Below are 25,858 nucleotides of genomic sequence, written 5' to 3' on the forward strand. Positions count from 1 at the left end.
TTGAACACGTCCATTATATGATGGCCAACAGTTGTGGGCTCCTTTCAGTCCTTTATTTCTCTGCAAGAGGCCAGTTCTTTAGTAATTCACATCAAAGACAAGAAACTCCAAAACACTTTCATGAGGCTTTCTAGACTAAAACAGACATTTTCTCATCAGTGAAATTCATACATACAACTTAAATGCAAAAATTTGATATACAAGCTTTCTACAAATACACTGTTGTTAGCAAAAACCCAAGAATTTATGATTGGTAAGTAAGCAGGCTGTACATACTTTTCTGGTAGTATTCTTATAAATTAAGGGTTTAGAGAAACTTTTTTAGCATTTTAATTCATTTTCATACCAAATTTCTTTTCCTTTCTGGCTCTGTTTTCTGATTATACCATGGCTCATCACGAAATGGTTCACTCTGCCAGACATACTTCAGGACAGTATTTATTAGTGCTTTACTGATGAGAATACAGAGGTATACAATAAGGAATACATTCATTGATCTGGGGGGGGAAAAAAAAAAAGGCAAAATAAAAATAAAAATCCCATTAGCATACAAACTACATAGCTTATTAAAAAATGTTATACTTGTGCTTCAGCCTAACATTTTCTGCAAGTCTAACAATGCTGTGATGTTAAATAACTTCGCTACAGTGTTTCCCCAATGAAGAAAAATATTACCAAGAACCATTTTCTATTTAAAATGTTAACTGCTATAATTGTTTTGAAAATGTGTGTGACACATTACCAAACCTAGTACATTAGTGAAAACAATAGGATAGATGGAATCACACCAGAATAACCAGGCTTGTATCTGCAGACCTTTTTATGCCATTTCCCTGAGCCAATATAAAAACACTCACATAAGTACTTTTATAGAAATATAAATCTATCAAGAACATTTTGCTATGTAGCTGTAATGGTTTAACTCTTTCTAGACAGATCTAAAAAAAGAGAGTAAGAAAACTTCACATTTTAAATTATATTTATATTAATGACAGGCATGAACTAAAAGCCATGGGTTATACATCAACAACAATAGAAAGACACATCATCATTGCTCAGTCACTGCGTAAGAGAAGGGCTGTCAGCTGGTCAGTACATCTTGCCTTAAACAATGACTTTTTTTTTTTTCCCACAGGGTTGGACACCTTACTCAGAGCTGATGATTTCAGATAGCAGAGTAGGACTAGAAAATAATCTTCTCTATTTTAGAAAAGTAAGCAAAATGTCAGCTCATCCCTTGAGGATAGCAGTGTCTTCCTTTCCCAACATATATGCCTATATGGAACTTTTAATTTTAGCTAAACCATGGAAAACATACCACAGACAGACTCTGTGTTACTGCATTTGATACAAAGTGCATCAAAAGAGTTATTTTTACTGAATCCAAGACTTAATTGCAACAAAAAGGCAAAAAGGAATGTTAGAATACTGAAACACATAGTCTTGGAAAAGTGTCAATAGGTGTACTCTAACCAGTGAAAGAAAAGTCTACCGGAACAGCAGCAAAACACATTGTATCTTACAAAGGTTAGAATTACATAAAGGTGGCTTTTTTTTTTTTTAACACTTACCAATTTTTACACTTACCAACACTTAATAACAATTCAGTATTGAGAATATCATTTATGTAGTGTTATATGACTCATTTTATAAGGAAAAAAGATTACACATAAAAAAGCAAATTTTAAGCCCCTCTATCTCTTTTTTTAATTTAAACCAATAAAGCAGCTTTTAGCAAGAAAAAAAACCCCAAACTTATTTTCACCATTCAAACATGCAGTTTTCCACCCTCCCCCCCCCCAAAAAAATTAGAAATCTTACTTTTCTACAGCAGATCGCTTCTGTGATTTTGCCTGGTAATTTAATGCCATCTTAGTTTCCATGCCAGTGTAGATAGCAACACCTGAAATTAGACAACTTGTTTTACTAAGGATTGCACAGTACAATAACTTAATAAAAGCACAATTCACTAGATTATTATACTGTCATTTCTTTAATTCTCTGTAGCCTAAAGAAAAAGAACTCTTTGATGATATTCAAAAACCAGAAATGGCTTTAATAATTTGGTTCTTAGAGGGAAATTTTAACCAGCATTTACAACCCATTGCAGAGTCACAGTTCCCAACTGCTAACATTTGCTATGTATTAAAGCCAAACCAAAGCTGGGTTTTGAATATATCCCCTTGAATTTTTAAGTTCTTTCTTTTTACTTTAATTTTAAAATCTAAGGCATACATTGTAAAAGAAAATCCAGATAGGGCCAAACTACAGAATACATCCAAGAAGAATAAAACCCAGCCATCGTTTTTGCTTGCTTCAGGAAAATTTAGTATTTCATGAAAACAGTGATCTTTTGATATTACCAATTTCCTTTTGATAGCAGAGATTGAGAGACTAAACTTCAGAAGACTGATACACAAGACAAATACAACAACCGAAAGAAGCTGTAAACAAGAAGATGCATTTAAAGTACTTATTAAACCAGCACAGCTGTACATTGCTAAAATAAAACAGTTCAGGTTATGGATTGTGCTGGGGTAACGGCAAACACTCCATGTGTTAGGCAGAGCAGAAACAACCATTCATATTAGGAACATCTCTGCCTGATATACAAGTTAACAGAAATATTAAAACCATCCTCCGAAGTTTACACAAATACTTCCTATGAACTAATTTTATCAGTTCATGTATTTTAGATTACAATTAATAGCAAAGAGAGCAAGTTTAAATTAATACATACTTTTTATGACTTATTTGAAGGAAAATTTGCACGATTTTGGTATTTTAGGCTAAGTAGTTCCTGGCTATCTATGATCATCTTTGTTAGTAGGGAAGTTGTATGTGATAGAGCATGATATGGATCCTTGTCCCTTTTGTTACCAGCAAAGAATGACTTGTAACAACAGAACCACTACTCCCACTCCTCTTTCTTGAAGAATTTCCAAAAAACGTATCTCAGTTTGTGCTTCCTATTTCTACTAAAATATTCAAAATATTCCATGAACGAAGACAATTCATATACTCAAAATACACTGGCTAGCAGAAAGTCAAATTTTGATCAGGAACTCAGGAACTGTTTAAGTGGTTTGGTTTTGTTTTTGGTTTGTTTTTTTTGGTTGGTTTTTTTTTTTTTTTTTTTTATAAGCCATATTTCTATCTGGTTGGGTTATCTGTCTGTTCTGACAAAAAAAGCAAGCAGATTTCACATTTTTTAACAGTTCATTAACTGCTTTGGGACAACAACATTAATTCACAGTGCATGTTCAAAAGCCATATATTTACATGAAGAATTTGAGTCATCTTCACTAATCCTTGAAGACTAAACTAGAAAATTCCCCTCCCAAAAACCTCTCTAGTCATTGTATGCTATAACAACAGTTACTTTACTGCAACTGTAGCAACAGTAAACCTTATAAAAAAAGCTGTAAATCAAGTGATTCAGTAGAAATCATATGTTCAGTAGCAACTGTAGAGTTGTAACATTGTTTGATGTTTACTTATTACTTCAGGGTCCATTTAAAAAAAATCAATAGAAATATTTACCAAAGATTTTTTCTGTATTCTTTAAAGTGGCTCCTCTAAGAAGCAGATTTTCAGATCCTAATGGCCTGCAAAAGATAAGTATTACAAAATACAAACATTTAAAGAGAAGCAGCAGACCTTAGAGGAAGCCATGTAAAACAGGAAATTGGTTTTACTCAAATATTTTTATTTTGTGTAACAAAATTACCAGGCAGAATTTAAAACTTTTAAGAGGAAAATAAATAAACGCCTAAAATTAAGCTTATAATTTCAGAATCCAAGAAACCAATGCATCTAAAACTCACATATGTAGGTTCCTAAATAAAGACTCAATCCAAATTGTAAGGTGCTTCTTTTTAAAAATACTGATTCAAGTCTTTTTTAGGCTCATATAAACTATAGTGTCCCGGATGTTAGAATTACTTATTAAGGACAATACATTCTTCCATTTTATTTTAAGTATAAATGGTATACAAGATATTATTTTATACTTACTGTATACTTTTCAAAGCATAAAGATGAATATAGGTAAAAAAAATTCTTGAGAATTAGGGGGAATTAACGTAAGGATCCCCATGCAGTTTAAAATAACATTTTGGAGCATGATATGTAATACAAACCACTATATGAGTGCAAAACCAAGGAATACTTTATAGACAATCAGAATGCATAATTGTCAGACAGCAACGGAAAAAGCCCCAAGAAGGAAGTTCAGTATTTTTTAATGTTATTCAAAGTGTTCTTGTGGCATGAAATCCCCCCAAATCAAGAAACCTTAAACAAACAAAAACCCCAGGGTCATAACTCTGATGTAAAACCTGAAACTAGTTCCATTTAAACCACTGGAGTGATGTTACATGAATGATCTGGGTTATAAGAGATTATACAAAAATACAGTAAAAAAAAAAAAAAAAAAATCAATTGTTCTAATAGTGCTGTCCAAGGAAAACAAGTCTTACTGCTACAGATTTTCTTCTCATTTACAGCGTTATACACAGATCAAGATATTGCTGTTGAGATTAAAAAGGTATTTCCAGCTCATTTTCCTTTCCTCTCCCACAAAAGTCCATTTCCAACCAACATTACTATTCAAAAGAATCTTTAAAGTGAAAGAAGCAAAGTTACTATCAATACTGTTTGGTGCACTACCAAGACCCCATGCTAATGGGGCAGTATTATCAAAGTACTGTCAAAATTCTATCAACATAATTTACAAACTAAATACATATCAAATAAAAACTGAAGTTGAATAAAGACATAAATCTCACTGATTAAATGATGAAATACTTATGATAATGAAATTACAATCTGTAAATGTTTAAGAGAAAAATAGTCTATCAGTAAGACAAGGCAGCACAATGTTTGTGAAACAAAGGTAGTTCTCATTATTGATACTTATTCAACTCCAAAAATCATTGAATGAGTAGAAACCCTGCATTTTCCCTACCTTGCAGTAGGCTCATTCCTATCATGGTAAACATTTATTCGACCAACAAATCTGCAAGGGAATCACACAAGTAGTTTAACAGCATTGCTAATTTGTGTATTCTTACGCACATATGTCCCTGTATTTCAGTTTTTCAAATGTACATTACAAGGACATGTCATTCTCTCTATACACAGATGTATATATACCACACACACATATTTTAAAAAAAATCACTCTCACTTTTAAAATCTTTAGAAAGTATATGTAAGACTAGATTATTTGAGAAGCATTTTATAGAAAGTATTTATTACAGTGAGCAAACAGCTTCCAATTAAACATGCTATGATTATCCAGGAAGTAAACAAGAATGTAGAGATACATATGGATATATTTAAAACATGTAGATACAAAAATACACAGAACAGTAAGTCAATGTAAAGTTATAAAGATATAAAAAGAAATAAAAGATTTAAAATTATGAATAAATCTTCTAATTACACAAGAAATATTATCTTCTAAGCTACCTGAGAAAAGTGTGATTACTATCTTTTACAAAACCTAAAACCTACAACTTATTTAAAAACAAAACAAAAGCATGAAGCCAATAAGCAATTTTCCTTCTGAATACCTCTAAGTACGTTTTATCTACATTTGGTGAGTTGATCCTGGATAGCAACTAAGCACCCACTAGCCTCTCACTCAGTCCCCCTCCAGCAGGACAGGGGAGAGGATCAGAAAAGCAAAAGTGAGATAACGACTGATTAATAATAAAGGCGGGGGGGACGACAGACAAGCAATGCAAAGGCAACCACTCACCACGTCCCATAAGCAGGCTAATGCCCAGCCAGTCTCCAAGCAACAGCTACTTTGGAAAGACTACCCCCCAGTTTTATTGCTGAGCATGTCAGTATATAGCACAGAACATCCCTCTGGTCAACTGAAGTCAGCTGTCCTGGCTGTGTCGGCCCCCAGCCTCTTGCCCACCCCCAGCCTACTTGCTGGGGGGGAGGGGGGGCGCAGAGTGAGAAACAGAGGAAGCCTTGACACTGTACAAGCACTGCTCAGCAATAACTAAAACATTGGTACCTTATCAACACTGTTGTAGTCACAAATCGAAACCACTACACCACGTGGGCTGCTATGAAGAAAATTAACTCCATTCCAGACAGATTCAGTATACTATATTTGCAATACCACTGTCCTCAAACCATTAAGTTGGACTTTAGCATTCTGGATGGCAGAGGCAATTGTGGGGAGTCGTAGGAATGTTACCCTGCAAGGGTAATGATGTAAATGATGTAAAATGACTATGTGCCTTTTGAAAGAAAAATTTGCCACTGTGGTTTGTTAAAAGGTAAAGCGCCATGTCAAAATTAGCAGAGGTAGAAGCTGTCTACCAATAAGTGTTCTCATTATTTGTATGTCAACAGTTGTCCCAACAAATTCCACCATCTCTAATAGTGTGAGCTTCAACTTCCAACCATTCATTTTGTGAGCCAGGTATTACAAAAGGATCAAGCCATTCATGGAATTAATTTTCTAAAGAATCTGTCCTCTTACAGATTTCTGGCCCAGTTCCTTGTCACTGAAATCAGGGAAAAGAGATACCTCCACACCTCAGAAATAAGCAACATTTTCTATGCATCTTCTAACAGTATTTGCCCACAAAAGCGTGCAATTTAGTTTGTCACCATATTCGGTTTTGTATATTATTTCAGTTATTTTTACTGTGGTAGGAAGAACAAATGTTTCCCAAAGGTACGTGGTTTTTTCGTCTTTCACTACTAAAAAAGAAACCTCAAAAGAGGATTCTAAAGATTTGTCATTAAGTTTAGTGAAATCTTGTACAGTACTTCTGTAAAACACTGAGTATTGTGTGATTTTAAACATTGCTAAAAAATTCTAGAGGTTTTTCTTCGTATTCTGGATGCTTATTTTTTAAATGTCTTGCTAATCATAATGCTTCATATGCTTCATACTATCACTAGCTAATATCTCAAAGCACATAGGGTGAGGTTGATTGTTACTAATAACAGATATAAACCTGTATTTCCAATAGTCTTGATAATTTCAAAATTTCTTGGCTGACTTCTCAGATCTGATTAAATTGGTATTGTTTTTACCTCATAATGTGGCTGATGAAGAGCTCGTACAAGGATTAGAAGCGTTTGCCATTTTCTTGTTGTTCACCTGTGCTTGCATTATTAGTACCTTCAGTCTGCAGTTTCTTTGCAGGAATCTTTCTAAGCCACTTGACCATTTTGTGAGGGTTACTTTAGTTAGAACTAGGTAATATAATCCATAAATCCACTTAACCAGGCACACATAAACTGTAATACTTCACAATTCACTGAAAGCAAAGGAACGAGTGAGGGTGCCGCTGGCAACCTCTCTGCATTGCAGAACACCCACTCTTCCCTCGGGCACTCCTTGCGAACTGCATGTGACATGGGACACTGACATACAGACTGAGTAAGGGTGCCAGTGTCAAGAAATATATGAAATATGAATAAAGCTTTTTTTCTTATTTTTTAGACTAAAAAATAAATAGAAGTTCTAAAATTTTCATCACACATCCCAGTGTGCACCCCACCTTTGGAGAGCACTGCCCTAGAGCAGACCAATGAACTACCTGAAGGAAAGGGGTATGGATGGATGACTAATCTGACTTCATGTTCACTGTGGGGCCCACCCTAAGCAGCCAGATGCAGCCCATATCTTTTCATTATGATACTCTTATGATTTATTGTTAGGGTACCTTAAATGAAACAGGTAAGAAGTATTTTCTTACTTATAAAGGTCAGGCTGAGGTTGTTCACATTCAATGGTAGCATGTAGTGCATCGATTTCCTGTTCATTGTGAAATGCCTTTGTATCTTGAACAGCATAGTAAGTCTGGAATGAATAAAAAGGTGTGAATAAAATCAAAACAGTAATGGCAGATATACAAGACATTAAACTGCAAATCAGTTCAGCATGAAATAGATTTACCATCTTTTACACAAGAACTCATAGTTCAAATAAGATGCACCTTCAAATGCTCCTAATTGGGCATCTTACATTATATACAAGTACCTTGCAGTGTACTCACAAATCAGGTCACTGTGAAAGCATTTAAGTACAAAAAAGTTTGTGCATTATCTCTGTAATTTGCACGCCTATACTAGCTCGATGCAGACAAAAATCACAAATAAATTCCTTTTAAAACTTTCCATAAAATAATGATACTTTAAGAGAAATGAAGTCAACTGGTAGAAATGTAAGTTACACAAGTTAGCGTATTTGCTCACACATATAAGCATGAAGTTATATTGTGATCTGTGTAAAAAATCAAATGCAAACTTTGCCTTAAGAAGAAAATGTCACATTTTATTACTTTATGACTGGATTCACCGTCCAAACTAGCTGTTGTAACAAAACATGTTCCATCTCCTCTACTACTTGATAGAAATATTAAGTCACATGGGAATGTTTCATCTTCTTTTACCATTACAATATCTCCAACCTAGGGACAAAACACAACAAAATAAAGTGCATTTATGAATTATGTAGCAGCCCAAATTTCAGATTTCAAACCCAAAACCCAGGTTCACTCAAATATCTTGAAAATGTATCATTTTTAATTTACACCAGGATTTTAACACAGGAGTAAAGAACCTGAAAAACAGGAGTAAAGAACCTGAAAAAATCTCTGAAAAAATGAATTACATCTCGGGGAATGACGGAGGTCTACTGTGTACTACCTTTCCTCTCAGGATAACCACTCTGCACACACTGTCCTATTAAGTTTTGCAATGTTATTTGAAAGACAGAAGATACTATACTTGTTATAAGACAAAGTACAAGAAAACATTGTTTCAAAACCAGCTGGAGATGTGAGCTACTCTTGTTGGCTCTTGAGGATAAGCATCTAGCTCTGAATATTATAATTAGAGATAGCTAAAAAAGCTACGAGTTCCAAGTCTGCAATGAAAACAGGATACACTTTCAACAGAATTTATGACTAGAAGTCCATTCTATTTTTATGCATGTTTAAAGGTGAACAAATTAATTTTTATTCATGCAAACATAGATAATGTATTTCAGTGTGTTAATGTCACAGAACAGCCAACTAACTATAAATTCAAAATATTACTGTAAACCATTAATTTGTGAAAAGCAGCCTTTGATACATTTTTGGAGGTCATCTTTTACAAAGGAATATTAAAAATATGAACAAATTGCAAAAAAACCCTACATGTTTTAAGAATATCAAAGTTTCAATAAAAATCCCATCAAAATATGTAATTTTTGCAATTTTTCATGTAGCTCAACATCTGTTCAATATACTTTTATATCATAATTCATTATCATAAGATTCAGCTTAATCATTGTTCTTGTGATACCCTTATAAAGCTAAATCCCAATATCCTTAGCAGTTGGCAGGAGTCAGTTAATTCTAGTTAAGCAAAATAGTCTGATAACAATCAGCAATAGTAACATCTAAAAATATAATTGTGACAGCTTAGATAAGATTTACTAACTTATTGAAGAACTAGGATGATGGCAATAAATGAGATTTAACTTCCTGTAGACATGAAAAAGGCACTTTTTTTAACTGACAGCAATGAAAAATTGTACATATGGCATAGGAGAATGCAAGCCACTAAGCATGCCCGCAACAACCGGGCATGAAAATTAACAGAAACTTCAACAAGATATTTTCCATCTTTTAGGTAAACGATGGTGTCTTTTTGAAAATCATGACTTCTAGTGCAGCAGTAGAGCTGTACGGTTTACTGATTTTGAGTCTTTGAACAAAAATTAGAGATGTATTAAAACAGCATAATGACAATTGTCTACTCCATTTCTAGAGAAAAGAAGTTGCACTTTTAACCAATAATAAAAAGTTTTGGGCTGTTCAAATTTAGGAAGGGACTAATTTCCTCATGTATTTCCCTTCGGTTAAATGACTTCTCATGTAGCGTTCTGCAGACCCTGGGAAGTGAAGACAGGTAGTGAGACAGAGAATGGGTAGATCTGGAACCAGAGGCACTGAACGTCTCTGCTGGAGCCAGCCTGAACAATACAGAACCTTCATCCCAAGAGCAGTGGACCCTGACAGACAAGGCTACTGCTCAAGCTGCCTTGATCTTCCAAGATGTGTCTTCAAGACAACCTGCCTTTATGCCACAGAATCATTAATTATGAAAGTTGGTAACGTGATAAATTATAATAAAGCCCTTAAAGTGAGAACTTTACCAAAACCAGACAAAACGCTGTTAGGGAATTGTCTTGAATAAACTGTTAGGTGACAGAGAATGCACCTATTCCTAGAACAAACTGTGAGAACACCATGTGACTATTTTGATTTTACTAGCTCTCTTTACCCCTGAAAACAACATTAATTAAATTATCAGCTACCTAAACTACAACAATAATACTGCAAACTAAATCACCTCTACAGATGCCATAAAAGGGAAAATCAGAATTCTTCAGAACATTGAATCTGGCCAGAGAGAAAGTTGGGAGGGCAGTTTAACCAATACACCCTTTCTGACAGTAAAGTGTCACTACAAGAACAAGCATGAGAAAAAATGCCACTGAAAACATTTACACATCAGAAAGTATGTCTTTAGGTCCAACTCATAAAGCCAAAAGAGTCCTCTTACTTTTGATTTTCACAGATCTTAGTATTGAATGACCCTTATTATTTATTACTTAATCTATCAAGATTTTCTCTGTAAGCCACGGCATATAAGTCACCCTGCAAGACAGGCACAATCTATAATACAAAAGCCTATTAAAACAGAAGTTAATAATCTAAACAATTTGCAAAAGAAAAAAAAAAGGCAGGAATAAGAAAAAATACCCCAAACAATTAAAAGTACTAACAAAGAGCACCTTAATAAAATTTAAAAGGTGTTCTGACAACATTTGCCATTGTTTCAGCTAAAGGTACAAAGAGGATAGAGCCAGGCTCTTTTCAGTGGTGCCCAGTGAGAAGACCAGAGGCAACGGGCATATCCAGAAACACAGGAGGGTCTATCTCATTTTCACTGTGAGGGTGACTGAGCACTGGCACAGGTTGCCTAGGGAGGCTGTGGAGTCTTCCTCCTTGGAGTTAGTCAAAACCTGTCTGGACATGGTCCTGGGCAACCAGCTCTAGGTCATCCTGCTTGAGAAGGCAGTTGGACCAGAAGATGTCCAGAGATGCCTGCCAACCTCAACCATTCTGTGATTCTGTGAAAAAGAAACCTCATCTTTTAGAAATTTTCTTTTTGCTATCTTTAATCAATGTCCACGGGCTTTAGGTGCAGAAGCGCCTGCCTTTATAGGAGCTAGTCTGTTTTCTCGCATAATACAGGTCAGGTAATTTTACTCATTTACCCATACAGACAGATATCCCTTTCCATGCAAATATTTCCTATGCCTGTCCCTCCTACCATCTAGTTGCTCAAAATACAATCTCTGAAAGGCAAAGAATAGGGGAGAAATTGAGAAAATATGGACAGGAGATTAATTAATGGAATACAAAATCCAGGTACATAGTACTTTATTGTTTTTATTTGGAATATTTAACTGTTTAGTTGCATACGTGGAATACTCAGCATGTGATACCTTAATTTGTTTTATTACCAGGAAGCCCTAGGCAGAAGCTATCACACTCAAAGGGAGGGAAGGTCACAGCAGAAAGGCTGTGAACACTGTAGAGCCATTTATGTGCAGACAAGGCAGAACAGAAAAAGATATCCCTAACAAAGATATTGGAAATAAGGAAATTCCAAACAAATATCTATCAAATTGGCTAAGTTCTAAAATGAATAATGATGAAAAGTTAATCTGCTCACAAATTTAAAATTAAAAAAAAAAAAGAAAAAAAAGAAAAGAAGCAGAAATTAATTTCTGAAAATAACCTTGAAAATACCAGGAAGGGAATGTAGCAGCATTCAGAAGGTCAATGAAGAGGCTGTCATTTGATCAGTAATGAAGGAAGTATTATGAATGTGTTGTGTGTATATATATACACACATATATAGGTGTTGTATACATAGGACAAATTGGTAGCACTGACTATCATAATCAGGTTTAAATAAATTATTAATTTGTATAACCTCAGAGGACTGAAAATGGAGCAAAGACAAAAGATAAATCATGAGTGAAATTCCAAAATAAAAAATGAAAAATGAAAGGAACATTTATAAGAGGAGTTAACAAAGCAAAGATAAAGCAGAAACATATCTAGCTTCTAAAAATACTTTATTCAGAGGCACTAAATTAAAAATTAGTATATTGTAAGTCTAATCTCCATTAAACGTAATAAATGCTACAATATCATCACACTACATTTCTGTATAATTTGTTTTACAAGAAGTGTGAAGTAAAGTCTGACTCCTAAAATCTGTTCAGTCATAGTTACTTACTCTTAATTTTCGGCTTTGCTTTCTAACCAGTTTACCATGTTGAATGAAATGAACAGGGCATTGGTTCATTGCATTGTCAGCTTTATGTCGAAGCCAATCTTCGTAACCCTAGAAAACAGTGAAATGGAATGACACACTGATGCACATTTGGCTATAAAGACACAGAACAGCTCTAGCTTGCAACAAAAATTAAAAAAATTATCCTTGATCAAGATAAGGGAAAAAAAATATTCTCATTAGAACAAACGAAATTGGGATACACATCAGTAATACAGTCATGTTGGACATATATGAAAAAGAGCATTCAAGGTTATAGTCAACAAAATCATATATTTTAATGAAGACATTTTGATGAATAGGAATGTTTACAATGTGTAGAACAACTTCTGGTGTTTACGTGATCATCTCTTGCTCATGCTCTATTGACTCCTGAGTAAGTGTAAAGTACATACAGAAGTGGTTACTGAGGAGATAAAAGTGTAGAAAATATATTTTGGAAGACTGCGACTCCATACTGAAAGATAATAATGTGATGACATGACTGAAGGTGGTCATATTTCCTGATTGACATACAATTATGTCAAACTTTTAAACCCTATATAGAGTCCTGACAAATTTTGTTTCAAGAGACTTTGCAGAGTAACCTATTTTGATTGCTCAATTATCCTATGAATTTGTGTTTTACACAAAGTAAAGGACAGGGAATCCGCAACTTTCCATTCAAAAGGTACTGCTGTGGGATAAAGATTGGGACTGGCAAAGACACCGGTGGTTAAGAAATGGAAAATACCACTTATATTCCATAGTATTTTTACATCTAACTCTCTTGAGCACATTTGGAGATTCAATGTAGAACAAAAGTATCATTACTTTCAATGCTCTCAGAGACAATCTGGGAACTCACAGTCTTTATAACTTTAGTGTAATGTAATTCCAGGGGCTGGTACAGCTCCTCAAGCAGGTCCCAAAGTCTACGCCGTTTGTCGGGAGAAAGACTCAAAGAGCTAGATAGAACTGCAGTACTAGGCACAGCATGTCATAATCCAGACTTTGGTAGGCCACTACCAAACTACAGTAAGACTCTAAAATGTGACATTTAAAGTCTTAAGAGTGGGAAAGCCACACCTAAAATACTAGCTATTGCATGCATCACAACTTTCGCTCACCTGCAAGAGCTGAATTCTACTATAGAATATACTCAGTTAGGTACAGTTAGCACTGTAAAGAAGTGGAAACACTGCTCTCCATAGTTTCTTTGAAAACTAATGAAAGAAAAGTATGCATGTAGCATAAAGAGTGTGAAGGTAACCAGTTATCCTATTATGGGACAATCAAAATTACTCTCTGTTCTGGGTCTGGCTGGGATGGAATCAACTTTCTTCTCAGCAGCCCATATGCTGCTGTGCTTTGTACTTGGGCACTAAAACAGTGTTGGTTACACCCCAGTGTTTCAGCTACTGCTGAACAGTGTTTCTACAGCATCAAGGCTTTCTCTCCAACCTTCCCACACACCAAAAAAAAGCCCAGTAGGCTGGGGAAGAGGCTGGGAGGGGACATTGCCTGGACGGCAGACCCAAACTGACCAAGAGGATATTCCACACCATATGACATTGTGCTCAGCAAGAAAAGCTCACAGAAAGCAGGCAGAAGGCGGTCATTTGTGGTGATGGCATTTGTCCTCCTTAGCAAACGTTAAAGGTGCTGAGGCACTGCTTTCCAGGAAGTGGCTGGGCATCTGCCTGACTATGGGAAGTAGTGAATTAATTCCTTATTTTGCTCAGCTTGTGTGCACTGCTGTTGCTTTCCCTATCAGAGTCACTAACATGATACACAACTCTCTTCACCTTCTCTCTGTTTTCCACAGGGGATGGGAGCGAGCAAGAGGCTGAGTGGGTGTTTGGCTGCTGGCCAGGATCAACGCACCACACCCTCATTTTTGTTAGTCGTTGTTTTAATCATCATAGTCCATCATAGGTATGTAAGAAATACAGACCCTCCCTCTACAAGTTTTGAGCTAAAATGAGGAGTGCTCTGACCTAGAAACTGCCTTGATGTTTATCTACTTCATGGAATTTTTTTCACCCAAAACCAGCATTTTTTTGAAGCTTGACATGAGAGATTTTTCTATGCCCATGAAAAGTGCTAACTCCTTTGGGCAGCCCAGCAAAAGATGTTGAAAGGCAAGCTGCTTGCACAGATTTTGCTTTCACATTTCTTTCCTTCACTTCAGTGAATGGAATGGCTGGTGTCTGGACCCAGAGATACAGTGAAGACTGAACCATGAAAGGGAACTCACTGTACCACTGAGGTCTTACACTGATAGCTGTCCCGTAGGATCAATTATTATTAAATTGGACTGAAGGCAGAAAGCCAAACACGTAACAGAACCACTGAAAAGACCATTATATGTGACTATTACTTTAGGAACCCAGATTTTTAGAAACTATTTTGTGGCTATGGTGAGATGGTACAGTAAATGAAGAGGAGTGTTGTAGGCACAGAATGCACAGTACTGCTTATAAACTCACTTGCTAGTTGAAATTTAATAAGATTTTTTGATGAATTAACTTTGTACTAGCAAGGTTCATGCAAGATTAGATATCCTCTGTCCTCCTGCAGCTGGCATGAAACAAAGTCATTCAGCTCTGGCTACATCAACAGAAGGGCAATCATGAGCTCGTTCCTGATCCAAACCAAATTTGTAATATCAGAAACTCTGATAACACACAGATCTGGTTGTAACATCTCCTTATGAATTAAAACATTCTCTACTAATCTGAGATTCCACTAATTTCAATAAGATCCCATCTACATCTAAGTGCTTATATCAACTCCAGCGCCACAGGATTAGGGAGGCAGATGACAAACTACCTTACTCTTTTCCTTTCGGTAGTACTAACTTAAAAGTGAAATGGCAAACCCATACAATTCCATACATTTGTTATGCAATTCTATTTTGACAGAACAACTATTAGGATCTTTTTTACTCGATGATGTGGCAAGAGCTTATTTCTAAAAAATACTTCCACTTTATGGATTAGTTTTTACATTAAAAGTCAAGAGAATACAATAAAGTCTGTTCAATGCTAACCTGTAGAAAGCACTGCAGCTATCATTATGAACTGTAAGTTATAATTAACATATACTGAAGACTTGAACCAAAATAATTTTTATCATCTGTTCTGACTGTAAAAGCTAAGGAAACCTTAAAGGTTAGAGCAGATTTATAAGTTTTTGTAGTTCTTACCAAACTCATTTTCAGTCATTATGGAAAAACATAATAGGATGAGGAAAAATTTAAGTGTTCTGAGTTAACACAAGAATATAAATGATTCCTTGGAACACAAGGACATTAAAATCATAAAACAATTTAAAGTTTGTGTTGCATTGGTGAGACATTATTGCATAACAACCAATTCTACTTAAACTACAGAAACAAAAATAAAATTCCTCTGTCAAAATTCATCACAATCATTCTTTAGGCATTGCCCTAAGACAGTCTAACACAAAAAGGCAGGGAAAATTGAAATGCAAACCACATAATAACATTCTCTTTAGTTTTACTTTTGCTCACGAAATTACTCACCTGTTTGATAGCTGTTACAGTGATGACAAATAAAAGTGGAAGTCCACTTGTAACTGGACTAGTAGGTGTATCAATAATTAACTGCAACAAAAAGAACAAATATTTTTTGGTTATATTTTTGTGAATGTAAGCAGTCAAATTTTCAAGCAAGAATCTTCAAGTAACCATTTTACCAATACATTGCAAAGCACCAAGGAACTTTTTAATTAAAAAGAACAGTACTTTAATACTTTAAGTAAGTACCAGACTGGAAAGCTGCAGCTTTGAGGGCAAAATTACTGAGCAGCATTAGAAATTACCATGGCGCTGTTTTTACATGTTATACAATACAGCTGCTCTTATGCATGCAAGGAGTAAATCCTGAAATATTGAGCTGCGGCTTCTGCAATTAAAAAAAGAGAGGTAGAATCCAGAGAGGGAGTTCAAATGATAAGAAAATCTAGACTGCCATGGGAATCTGCATAGCTTTTCTTTCCTCACGATCTGGTGTGCAACACAATTCAGCTTTTCACTTAACTTAGTAAGAATTTTACTGTTCTACACGTTTTAAGTGATTGTGAAAGGTTCAGAATGAAAACACCTAAAAAGCAGCTAACTAGTTAAATGAGGTAGTGATTAAAAAACCAAATATTTATGTACCGCCCTAAGCAAGCATTGTGTAAACATCTATAATTCTGTTTCTCTATGGGCTTTGATGACAGTGCAGTCGGAAAATTTCTGCCAAGGCATCATTCTCTTATAAAAAAATGTAATATTTAGCAAAGCTAACAAAAGTTTATCATCAATATAATTTATAACAGTTATTTTACTGACCTGGATGTTTGTTTATTACAAAAATAAAAATAAAAATGACACTCCTTTTCAATTTTATCAATTGCCTTACCATCAACTAGCAATAGTGTCAATTTCTCTTTAGGTTAGATTCATATTTACAACATGGAAATGAAATAAAGCTCCTTTTGTCACATCATCAGTGTAAAAGGCTGTCCAAGTTCAACCATTTACCTTATCAGTCATCAAAACCAGTGCATTTTTAAACCTTTTTCAAATACTCTGTTTTTTAGGAAGAGTCCAGATACGTACTGAAAAATGGGGATAGCTTACCTGAACAAGGAAAATGATGAGAAAATAGAAGTTAGCTATTCTTCTGAATTGCTCAAACAAATTTTTCGGTACAAAGTTCCAAAACGTGTACTGAAAACAAATGCACAGATCATCAGTGTTTATGAGAGAAGTATTATACGCACTCTATGTTCTAAAAATCAAACACATCCATAATTCACAATTCAAGATTAAGTTATGGAAGAAGCAGGAGTACTTTTGTTACTTTGTTTAATAATTTACTGAAATGGAATCTTAAATTGGCAATCCGGTTCTTGGAATCATATCAACTTTCTGAACTGTGATAATCTTGGTATGAGGGACTGAAATAATATCTGATTAGCAACAATACTAGTTGTTCATTGAGAGATTTAGTTACAGAACAGTTTATTTAAAGCCATTAATGGGCTTTCAAAACAACTTTGTCACTTCAAACGGCACTTTTAATTCACTTCTATTTTGCATGCATGACTTGAGGAGGTAGGTGGCCCTCAGAGTTAACTATGCAATCATAGTAAGTTGACCAAATAAAAGTTGTCAGTCTCTCTTCTGTTCCTTGGCTTGGACACAAACATACTCCTCAAAATAAACTGTAGCAGTGAATAAGAGTACATGGCTGCATATTTCTCTACTGGTCTTACAAATTATCTGAAGATTAATAAAATTACACTAAAAAAACCCCAGTATATAAAAGTGCAAACAGAAAATGCAAAAACTTCAAAGGAAAAAAATCATATAAAGGTGAGAGAGAAAGGACCCTATGTCATCTAGCCTTTTCCCCTGCCCTGCAGCGGGTTCAACCGTACTCTTTTTACACAGCTCACTCTGTAGCTCCCCAAAAAATTGCAAGAATTGCTTATTGGAACACATATAAAAATGTCAGCTAAAACTGTGTGAAAAGGTGCAAAAAAATAGCTTGAGAAAACTAACACTGTATCATCTTATTATCCAAATTATCATTTGACACATAATAAAATGACAACTCCAATGTAACTTTCATTTCAAAGAAGATGGGCTAAGAAGGTTCTCCTAATTTATTTGCTCTGCTACAAATGTGCCTTGTCTCTTGGCAGATTGCACTGATACTTGCTGATACACAAATTATGCCATGAGTTAGACACCTTCCAAATTTGGCCCCAAAAGCAAAGACAGCTGAGATCTGGAAGGAAAACACCTCTACTACAACTGCAGATGAAAAGGATCCTCGAAAAGCATGCCTTAGTTGTATGTGAAATCCCTATTACGTACAGTAATCCTTTTACTTGTTGGAAATTAAACTCTGAACATGTGTAAGACATAGTAATGAAATGTTCTTTTACTATCACATGCCAAAAATCAGTATCTATTCTAAATATGCCCTAAGTAAACACTTATACTGCTTAATAGTTACCTCACTATTAAATCACCTGTAAGCAAGCCAAAACTCAGGCAGGGACATATGCAAGAGCTGGAAAGTGCTCTTGTCTTGAAATCAGAATACTTTTCATCAGACTGGAATGCTGCTTGCACTGCCTCCTACCCAGCTACTTAGCTTGGAATTCTGAAAGAGAACTGGTTAGACTGGATTATTTTTCCTTGCACAACAGTCCTTATCATTCAAGGCTGCTGTTGTGATATAGGACAACATAGATTGTATTCTATGATAATAATTTTATAATTTCATCATTAACTGTTTATCAGGAAAATTATCTCTGTTTTCTAATCTTATGCGTTTATTTTTATTAATATCTGCCTGCTGAGAAAGAAAAATTAATAGAGGTTTCAGTGAAAAACTTTCATTTACATTTTTCTTTTTAGCTCTTTTTATAGAACAAGTGCTTTTTCGATATTAAAGGGGTTTTTTGACCATTAAAGTCTGATGATTTATACAAGCTCCCCAAATCACCATTCATAAAATAAAATGTAATCTCTTACGCAATAACTTCCTCTTTAAATGTCCTAGAGGTTTATTTGACTAAATATGTGGTGACAGCATATTGTTGTCAAACTAACTATGTATTTTAAGTAAATTAGTTAAAACAACAATCTATATAAAGGTTGAATGTTCATTTTTACCCTAGGTATCCAATCCTCCTCATATTCCAACCTCAGTTCACTGCTTTCCCTGTAAAGCAGTGGCCTTTCCCACAGCTCCACCTTTGGTCATCAATTCTTCTTACCTGAATACATAGAAATAACCTGGGAGCAGACCACTTATATGATCTGAGAGGTGTTACTTAAAATGGATGCCTCTTTAACACAGACAACTTCTTCAAACTTTATTTTCAAACAACCAGACAGACTTTTAGCGTTTTATTACACTGGGCTTCAGACATAAAAAGTGCATCTTTATTCTGGCCATACTCCAAAGAAGTAAAAACTTTTGAAGGAGTTTAGGCACAGAAGAAAGACCACTAAGATCACAGAATCATCATAGAATGGTTTAGGTTGGAAGAAACCTTAAAGATCATCTAGTTCCAACCTCCCTGCCATGGGCAAGGACACCTTCCATTAGACCAGGTTGCTCAAAGCCCCATCCAGCCTAGCTTTAAAGACCTCCAGGGATGGGCCATTCACAACTTCCCTGGACAACCTGTTCCAGTGCCTCAACTCTCTCAAAGTGAAAAATTTCTTCCTAGCATCTATTCTAAATCTACCTTCTTCCGGTTTGAAGCCATTCCTCCTTGTCCTATCACTACATGCCCTTGTAAAAAGTCCCTCTCCATCTTTCCTGTAGGCTCCCTTCCAATACTGGAAAGCTGCTATAAGGTCTCCCCAGGAGCCTTCTCTTCTCCAGGCTGAACAACCCCAATTCTCTCAGCCTGTCTTCGTAGGAGAGGTGCTCCAGCCCTCTGATTATCTTCGTGGCCCTCCTCTGGACCTGCTCCAACATGTCCATGTCCTTCTTGTGTCACGGGCTCCAGAGCTGGACACGATACTCCAGGTGTGGTCTCACAAAAGCTGGGTAGAGGGACAGAATCGCCTCCCTCAACCTCCTGGCCCTTCTTCTTTTGATGCAGCCCAGGATACGGTTGGCCTTCTGGGCTGCGAGCGCACATTGCCTGCTCACGTTGAGCTTCTCATCCACCAGCACTCCCAAGTCCTTCTCCTCAGGACTGCTCTCAATCCATTCTCCACCCAGCCTGTATTTGCGCATGGGATTGCCCCGATCCATGTGCAAGGACCTTGCACTTGTTGAACCTCATAAGGTTTGCGCAGGCCCACCTCTCCAGCCTGTCTGGCTCCCTCTGGATGGTACCCCTTCCCTCCAGTGTTGACACCAAGCTGTGTGGAGCAGCCGACATCGGCAAACTTGCTGCAGGTGCACTCCATCCCAACATCCATGTCACCAACAAAGACATTAAATAGTACCCATCCCAGTATGGATCCCTGAGCAACACCACTTGTCACTGCTTGCCACGTGGAACCACTGACTGCAACAATTTGAGTGCAACCATCCAGCCAGTTCCTTATCCCCCGAGTGGTCCACCTGTCTCTAATTTAGAGACCAGAACTTCATGCAGAACAGTGTCAAATGCTTTGCACAGATCCAAGTAGATGATGTCTGTTGGTTTCCCCTTATCCACCAATGCTGTAATGCTGTCATAGAAGGCCACCAAATTTGTCAGCCACGATTTGACCTTAGTGAAGCCATGTTGGCTGTCACCAATCACCTTATTTTCCATGTGCATTAGCAAAGTTTTCTGGAGGATCTGCTCCATAATCTTGCCGGGCACTGAGGTGAGACAGACTGGCCTGTAGTTCCCCAGGTCTTCCTTTTTACCCTTTTTAAAAATAGGGGTTACGTTTCCCCTTTTCCAGTCAGCAGGAACTTCACCAGACTGCCACGACTTCTCAAATATGATGGATAGTGGCTTGGCAACCTCATTTGCCAGTTCCCTGATGAATCTCATCAGATCCCATGGGCATGTGCACCTTCAGGTTCCTCTGAACGTCTCGAGACCAGCTCTCAAACCTGGTCTTCTCCTACAGTGAGTGGTACCTCATTCTTCCAGTCCTTGCCTTTGCCTTCTGTGACTTGAGCAGTGTGGCTAGAGCCCTTACCAGTGAAGACAGGCAAAAAAGTCGTGGAGTACCTCAGCCTTCTCCATGTTGCAGGTGATTATATCTCCCATTTCCTTCCTGAGTGAGCCCACATTTTCCCTAGTCTTCCTTTTGTCACTGACATACCAACAGAAGGCTTTCCTGTTGCTAGACGTCTAGACAGGCCTTCCTCTGCCCCAGCCATCAGTAGCTCAGAGCAATATCTGCAAATTGATGATTAATGTTTAACCACCATAATCACTCCCAGAAGAAACAGCAGAGCAGCTGCCACTCAGAACAAGACTTCTCATGACTGCATTCAAGGCTGTTTCTCTATTCTAGTTAGGCAGGAATAAAATAAAAATCTTCGAAGATAAGAAAATGAAGATATTAAATACATCAGATTATTGCACCCAGATAGAGAGTTAATACCATCTCTCTTCTTCAGATAGTTTCTAGTCATGCTGTTTGTAAATATACATAAACTGTTTTTCAGAGTTTAACTACCTTTTTTCACTGTAACTCACTTGAAGGAAATAAGGTTATCCAAATAATTACGCACTTGAAGCTTTTAAGTTGGGGAAGGCTTAACTGATCTTTTTCAATTGCTGCAAAAGACTTAGAGGGCAGAGCACATACATGCTTTTCGCATACAGGAGATAACACATCAGACAGCAAGTAGTAGTTACGTATTCATCCAAGAGATGAACACATTGTGTGAACAGATGCATCTAAAGCACTGTGCAAGGAACTGTAAAATCAGTCTGTCTTGAGTCAAAACAGCATAATTCAAGTAGATTTTCTTCCCATTTATAATCATAATAGCACCTGCAGTGCTGGTATATTTCTATAATCATGTGCTTAGAGTACTTATGCGCACCTCCACCCTATTCCTGCTCATGCCCCTGCTCCATCTCACCAATTCTTAGATCTTCTTTGCTAATGCCATGTTGCTTTCCAGCTCCAACAACTCTTTGTTAGAGCCAGTTCCATGAATTCAAAAACATCAAATAGGGTCTTCTTAACAATGTTTTAATTTTTTTAAACATTGTATTTTGACTTTTTCATTTGGTATCTGTATGCCAGAATACTCACGTTTCAGGCTTCTCTCTCCATCCTAAGTGGCAGATATTTTCTTAAGTAAAAGGAGTTTCTTAACTAATCACTTGACATCAAAAGCTGAAGCCGTAGGAAAAAGAGCACTCCATATTGCATTACTGAGTTCTGTCAACACATCAGTTTCTTACAGCTTATTTGTTTTAAATAGTCACCTTGTTTCTAATCTGCTGATTTCACTCCTTTCCCTCAACCTTTTCTACTGTTTCTTCTAAACGCTTAAAATGCTATTCTGACAAAAATATCTACTATGTTGCTTCAGCTCTGGTTTGTAGACATCTTGCTATGCTGATTCTCATTCCTTGTGCAAAATAGAATCCATCTTGAGGATAATAAACTCGATCAAGAACAGATAAAAGCTGAACAATAATCTTGTAAACACTCAGTTTTTCCACAGTTTTCATTTAATAGATCAAGACACATACGCAAAACCTGAACATGTCCATAGTGATTTTAGTATTTTTGTAGTACCTATCATTTACTAAGAGACAATACATTCTTAAAGCTTCCAGCTTAACTGGACTGCATGTGTGTGCATATATATGTATATAATGTTTCATATATAATACCTTACATATTATTATGCTATTAAAACAACTTAAGTATTACATATATTACATAGTTATTCCCCTTTTAACAGAATAGCTAAAAAAGGTCTGATCAAAAGTTTGACAAGCCCTTTAAAATTAGTTTTATTTATAAAAACGTTAAAATTTTTAAAAACACAATTTGTCTAACTCTATTAGACAACTGATAGAGAAAACTGTAGTAAAGGGTATAAAAAAACATAAATCAATAATTAGCCAAAACCCTAAGAAATGAGTCAAGAGTACGACTTGTCTATCTCAAGTGACTTGCTTATAACCACATAGGAAGTTTCTATCAGAACTGATCTATGTTCTTTGATGTATGATGATGATTAAATCAGTCTCAACACTAACTTCTTCAGGCAAAAAACTTCAGACTTCTGTACTTAAATATGACTCAGTAAAATTGGAATAGTAATATCCATGAAATTTTGAAAAGCACTTTACAATGTTGAGGACAATTTGGAATGAATGCAGATATACACAATTAGCTACATTAACTATAAGTTATAGTAACTTAACAACAATTATCTATATTTTGATGTAAGTATTAACATGCGCACCACCTGCACAGTATTTACCACTACATTGAGGGAGACCCCTGTTTCTCCACACCACATGATGTAGGGTGGCTCATATGGCAGGGATCACTGTAAACTCTGTTACATGCAGGGCTTTTGCATGTGACTAAGAGCCACCTGTACACTCAGAGAGTGCAAAAATGAAACTGATTTGGGGCAATTAATTTAAATTATGCCTACACATTTGAATGAACAAGCATACATATTTTGTCATAGAGCTCCTTAAAAACAGTTGCAGGTAAAATAGAATTTATACTACAAACAAAGCAGCCTATCTTTGAGAGTTGCTGAACAAGGACTACTAATCTTATTAAATAGGGGCTGTATCTCCAGGATCTCCTTTGACAAAGCCATCCCACAGCACCTGGAAGACTATCTAACTATAAGAAAAAAAAGTTACAGCAAGGTTGACTGACTACGGACAGAAGTCGCAGACAGTGTCAGAAAAACAGAATGTCCTGGTTTGAGGTAAAACAGAACCAATTTTGTTCAGTAACTTCGCTTCTTAGCTGGGCCTCTTCTAACAACTGAAATTAACTGCATATTGTGCAGACAGTGTTCACTCTCTCAGAGTGATAAGGCCAATGTTTATAGCTGATGCCCAGGCATGGTATGCAGAGAGGCTCTTGCTTATACTTATTGTCATAACAGCCAAGGCCAACCAACTTTGTTATTTGCTACGTTGGAGGGTCGGAAGCGGAAAACCATAGTGGGGTCCCACCTGGAGGGAGGAGCGGACAGGACAGGTGACCCAAAACTGACCAACAGGGTATTCCATCCCATCTGCCTCATGCTCAGTATAAAAGCTGAGGGACCAAAGGGTCAGGGGCTCTTCCTTCAATGGCCGACGTCTGAGGAGGACTCTCTCTGCCTGTGATCCCAATCCTGACTCCAGATCCGGAATCCAGTTCCCGTCCGCCACTGAGTCCAGCCTGGGACTGCCCCAGTGCCAGCCGGTGACGTGATTGTCATCTCGGGAGCTTGATACGGTTTTGTATATATTTTTCATTATTTCTTTTTATTTTATTATTAATATTTCATTAAAGTAGTTTAGTTTCTTCTAAACTCTTAAGTCTCTTTTTCCTCCTCTGCCTCTCTCTTTGTAGAGGGGTAGAGGGGAGCATCTGTCGGTCCCGTCTGGGGTCCCTCGGGTCCCCAGTGGTGGATTTGGCCTAAACCACGACACAGAAGAAGGGGCAGGAGAGAGCGCTTCACTTTCTCATATGTAAAATGGTGAGAATTACACTTGTCCTCCCTAGTGTTGAGCTTGGACCTGCTTGTTTTCCTTCCTTTCTTCCACTTCTCTCTCACTGCATGCAGACTCCATATTGATATGAAATACTTAACTTAAAGGCTCTGTTAGGGGCAGTACCAGCAGAGAATAGAAGATTGCTAATAATCCTAGGCTGAGTCAGGGGAAGGGTAGATGGCTTCTCCTGGGGATGCAAGGTTGCAGAGAGCCTTCGCCCTGGAAATCCCACCCTGAGCAGGACCATCAAGAGCTAACAGCTCTTCCTTGCTCTCTCTAGGCATTGGCAGCTGTCCACAGAAGGAAGTTATATTATCATGCCTGGAAGGAGAACTGCACGCTCATGCACTCCCATCCCATCACAGGTATTGCTATCCCTGAGCTGGCACCAGACAGAGTCCAATTGATTCAGAAGCATTTGAGTTTGACTGCTGATCACACCCATTCACTTTTCTTCATTACTAACAGATCCTGCTCCTTTGACATGGCTGGGCAAACTTGACTGTTCAACACTTTCAGCCTTGCATCTGACCTGCTCCAGACAGTATATCTGTGAGTCAGTAGATTACCTGGGCGCAAGCTGGGAGCTCCGTGTTACCACTGCTTTCAAGAGCAGATTAGTTTGTACACACTAAAGGCACACATAACATTCCCTGCATTGGTACCTGTCTCCATATGCATTTGTGTCTACCCATCCGCTCTGCCCCCACATGGCACGCTACGCAAATATTTATCAGCTTCACAAATACATGACCATGGAGGTTCCCACTGCAGGCTCTGGATGCTTTTTTGACTTTGAAAGGTCATTGCTTAGGGCTGCATTTGAACTCCTCATCTTGAAACTGCTATGTCATAGTCCCATAGAGGCCAGACAAATCCTTCCAGTTATGAAGTATCACCCTGGAGAGATGTGGGTTCCAAATGGTTCGTTTTGGTGAAGGCATTTTAATATTTCCTTAAGCTTCATATTAACATTTCTTCTAATGGTGCCAATGAAATGAGAAATCAGAACCCTCTCTGTCTTTGTGTTTTTATGACACTAAGAGTGAGTGCTACAGGGAAGAGCACAAGGGCATGAACTTCTGCTGGAAGAAAGGAACATTTCAACAACATCCACTGAAACATGTCAGAATTACTTAACTTTACTTAATTATTAGTCACTGCGATTGAGATGACTCACAATTAATCAGATTAGCACTGAAGGTAGCTAGTCTCTCCCTTGCAATTTATAGTATTCTCAACATGCAGCATTATTGTTTCA

At 36.9% G+C, this 25,858-nt stretch overlaps 1 protein-coding gene across 2 annotated transcripts in view; it reads right to left on the bottom strand.

Moving 5' to 3' along the window:
* ATP11A (ATPase phospholipid transporting 11A) overlaps nt 1-25,858 on the bottom strand; it is a gene marked incomplete at both ends in the record, with an annotated part of 129,490 nt that overhangs the window by 35,537 nt on the left and 68,095 nt on the right. For both annotated transcript variants that reach the window (XM_082498482.1, XM_082498483.1), the window contains 9 exons: nt 347-497; nt 1,822-1,903; nt 3,544-3,608; nt 4,970-5,020; nt 7,743-7,846; nt 8,328-8,456; nt 12,355-12,462; nt 15,941-16,021; nt 17,045-17,134. In XM_082498482.1, the coding sequence (XP_082354608.1) occupies nt 347-497; nt 1,822-1,903; nt 3,544-3,608; nt 4,970-5,020; nt 7,743-7,846; nt 8,328-8,456; nt 12,355-12,462; nt 15,941-16,021; nt 17,045-17,134 (861 nt within the window). The remainder of the gene's footprint in view (nt 1-346; nt 498-1,821; nt 1,904-3,543; nt 3,609-4,969; nt 5,021-7,742; nt 7,847-8,327; nt 8,457-12,354; nt 12,463-15,940; nt 16,022-17,044; nt 17,135-25,858) is intronic.

The sequence above is a fragment of the Vanellus vanellus genome (genome assembly GCF_965231255.1).
Source record: "Vanellus vanellus genome assembly, chromosome: 1".
In the NCBI taxonomy this organism is placed as follows: domain Eukaryota; kingdom Metazoa; phylum Chordata; class Aves; order Charadriiformes; family Charadriidae; genus Vanellus; species Vanellus vanellus.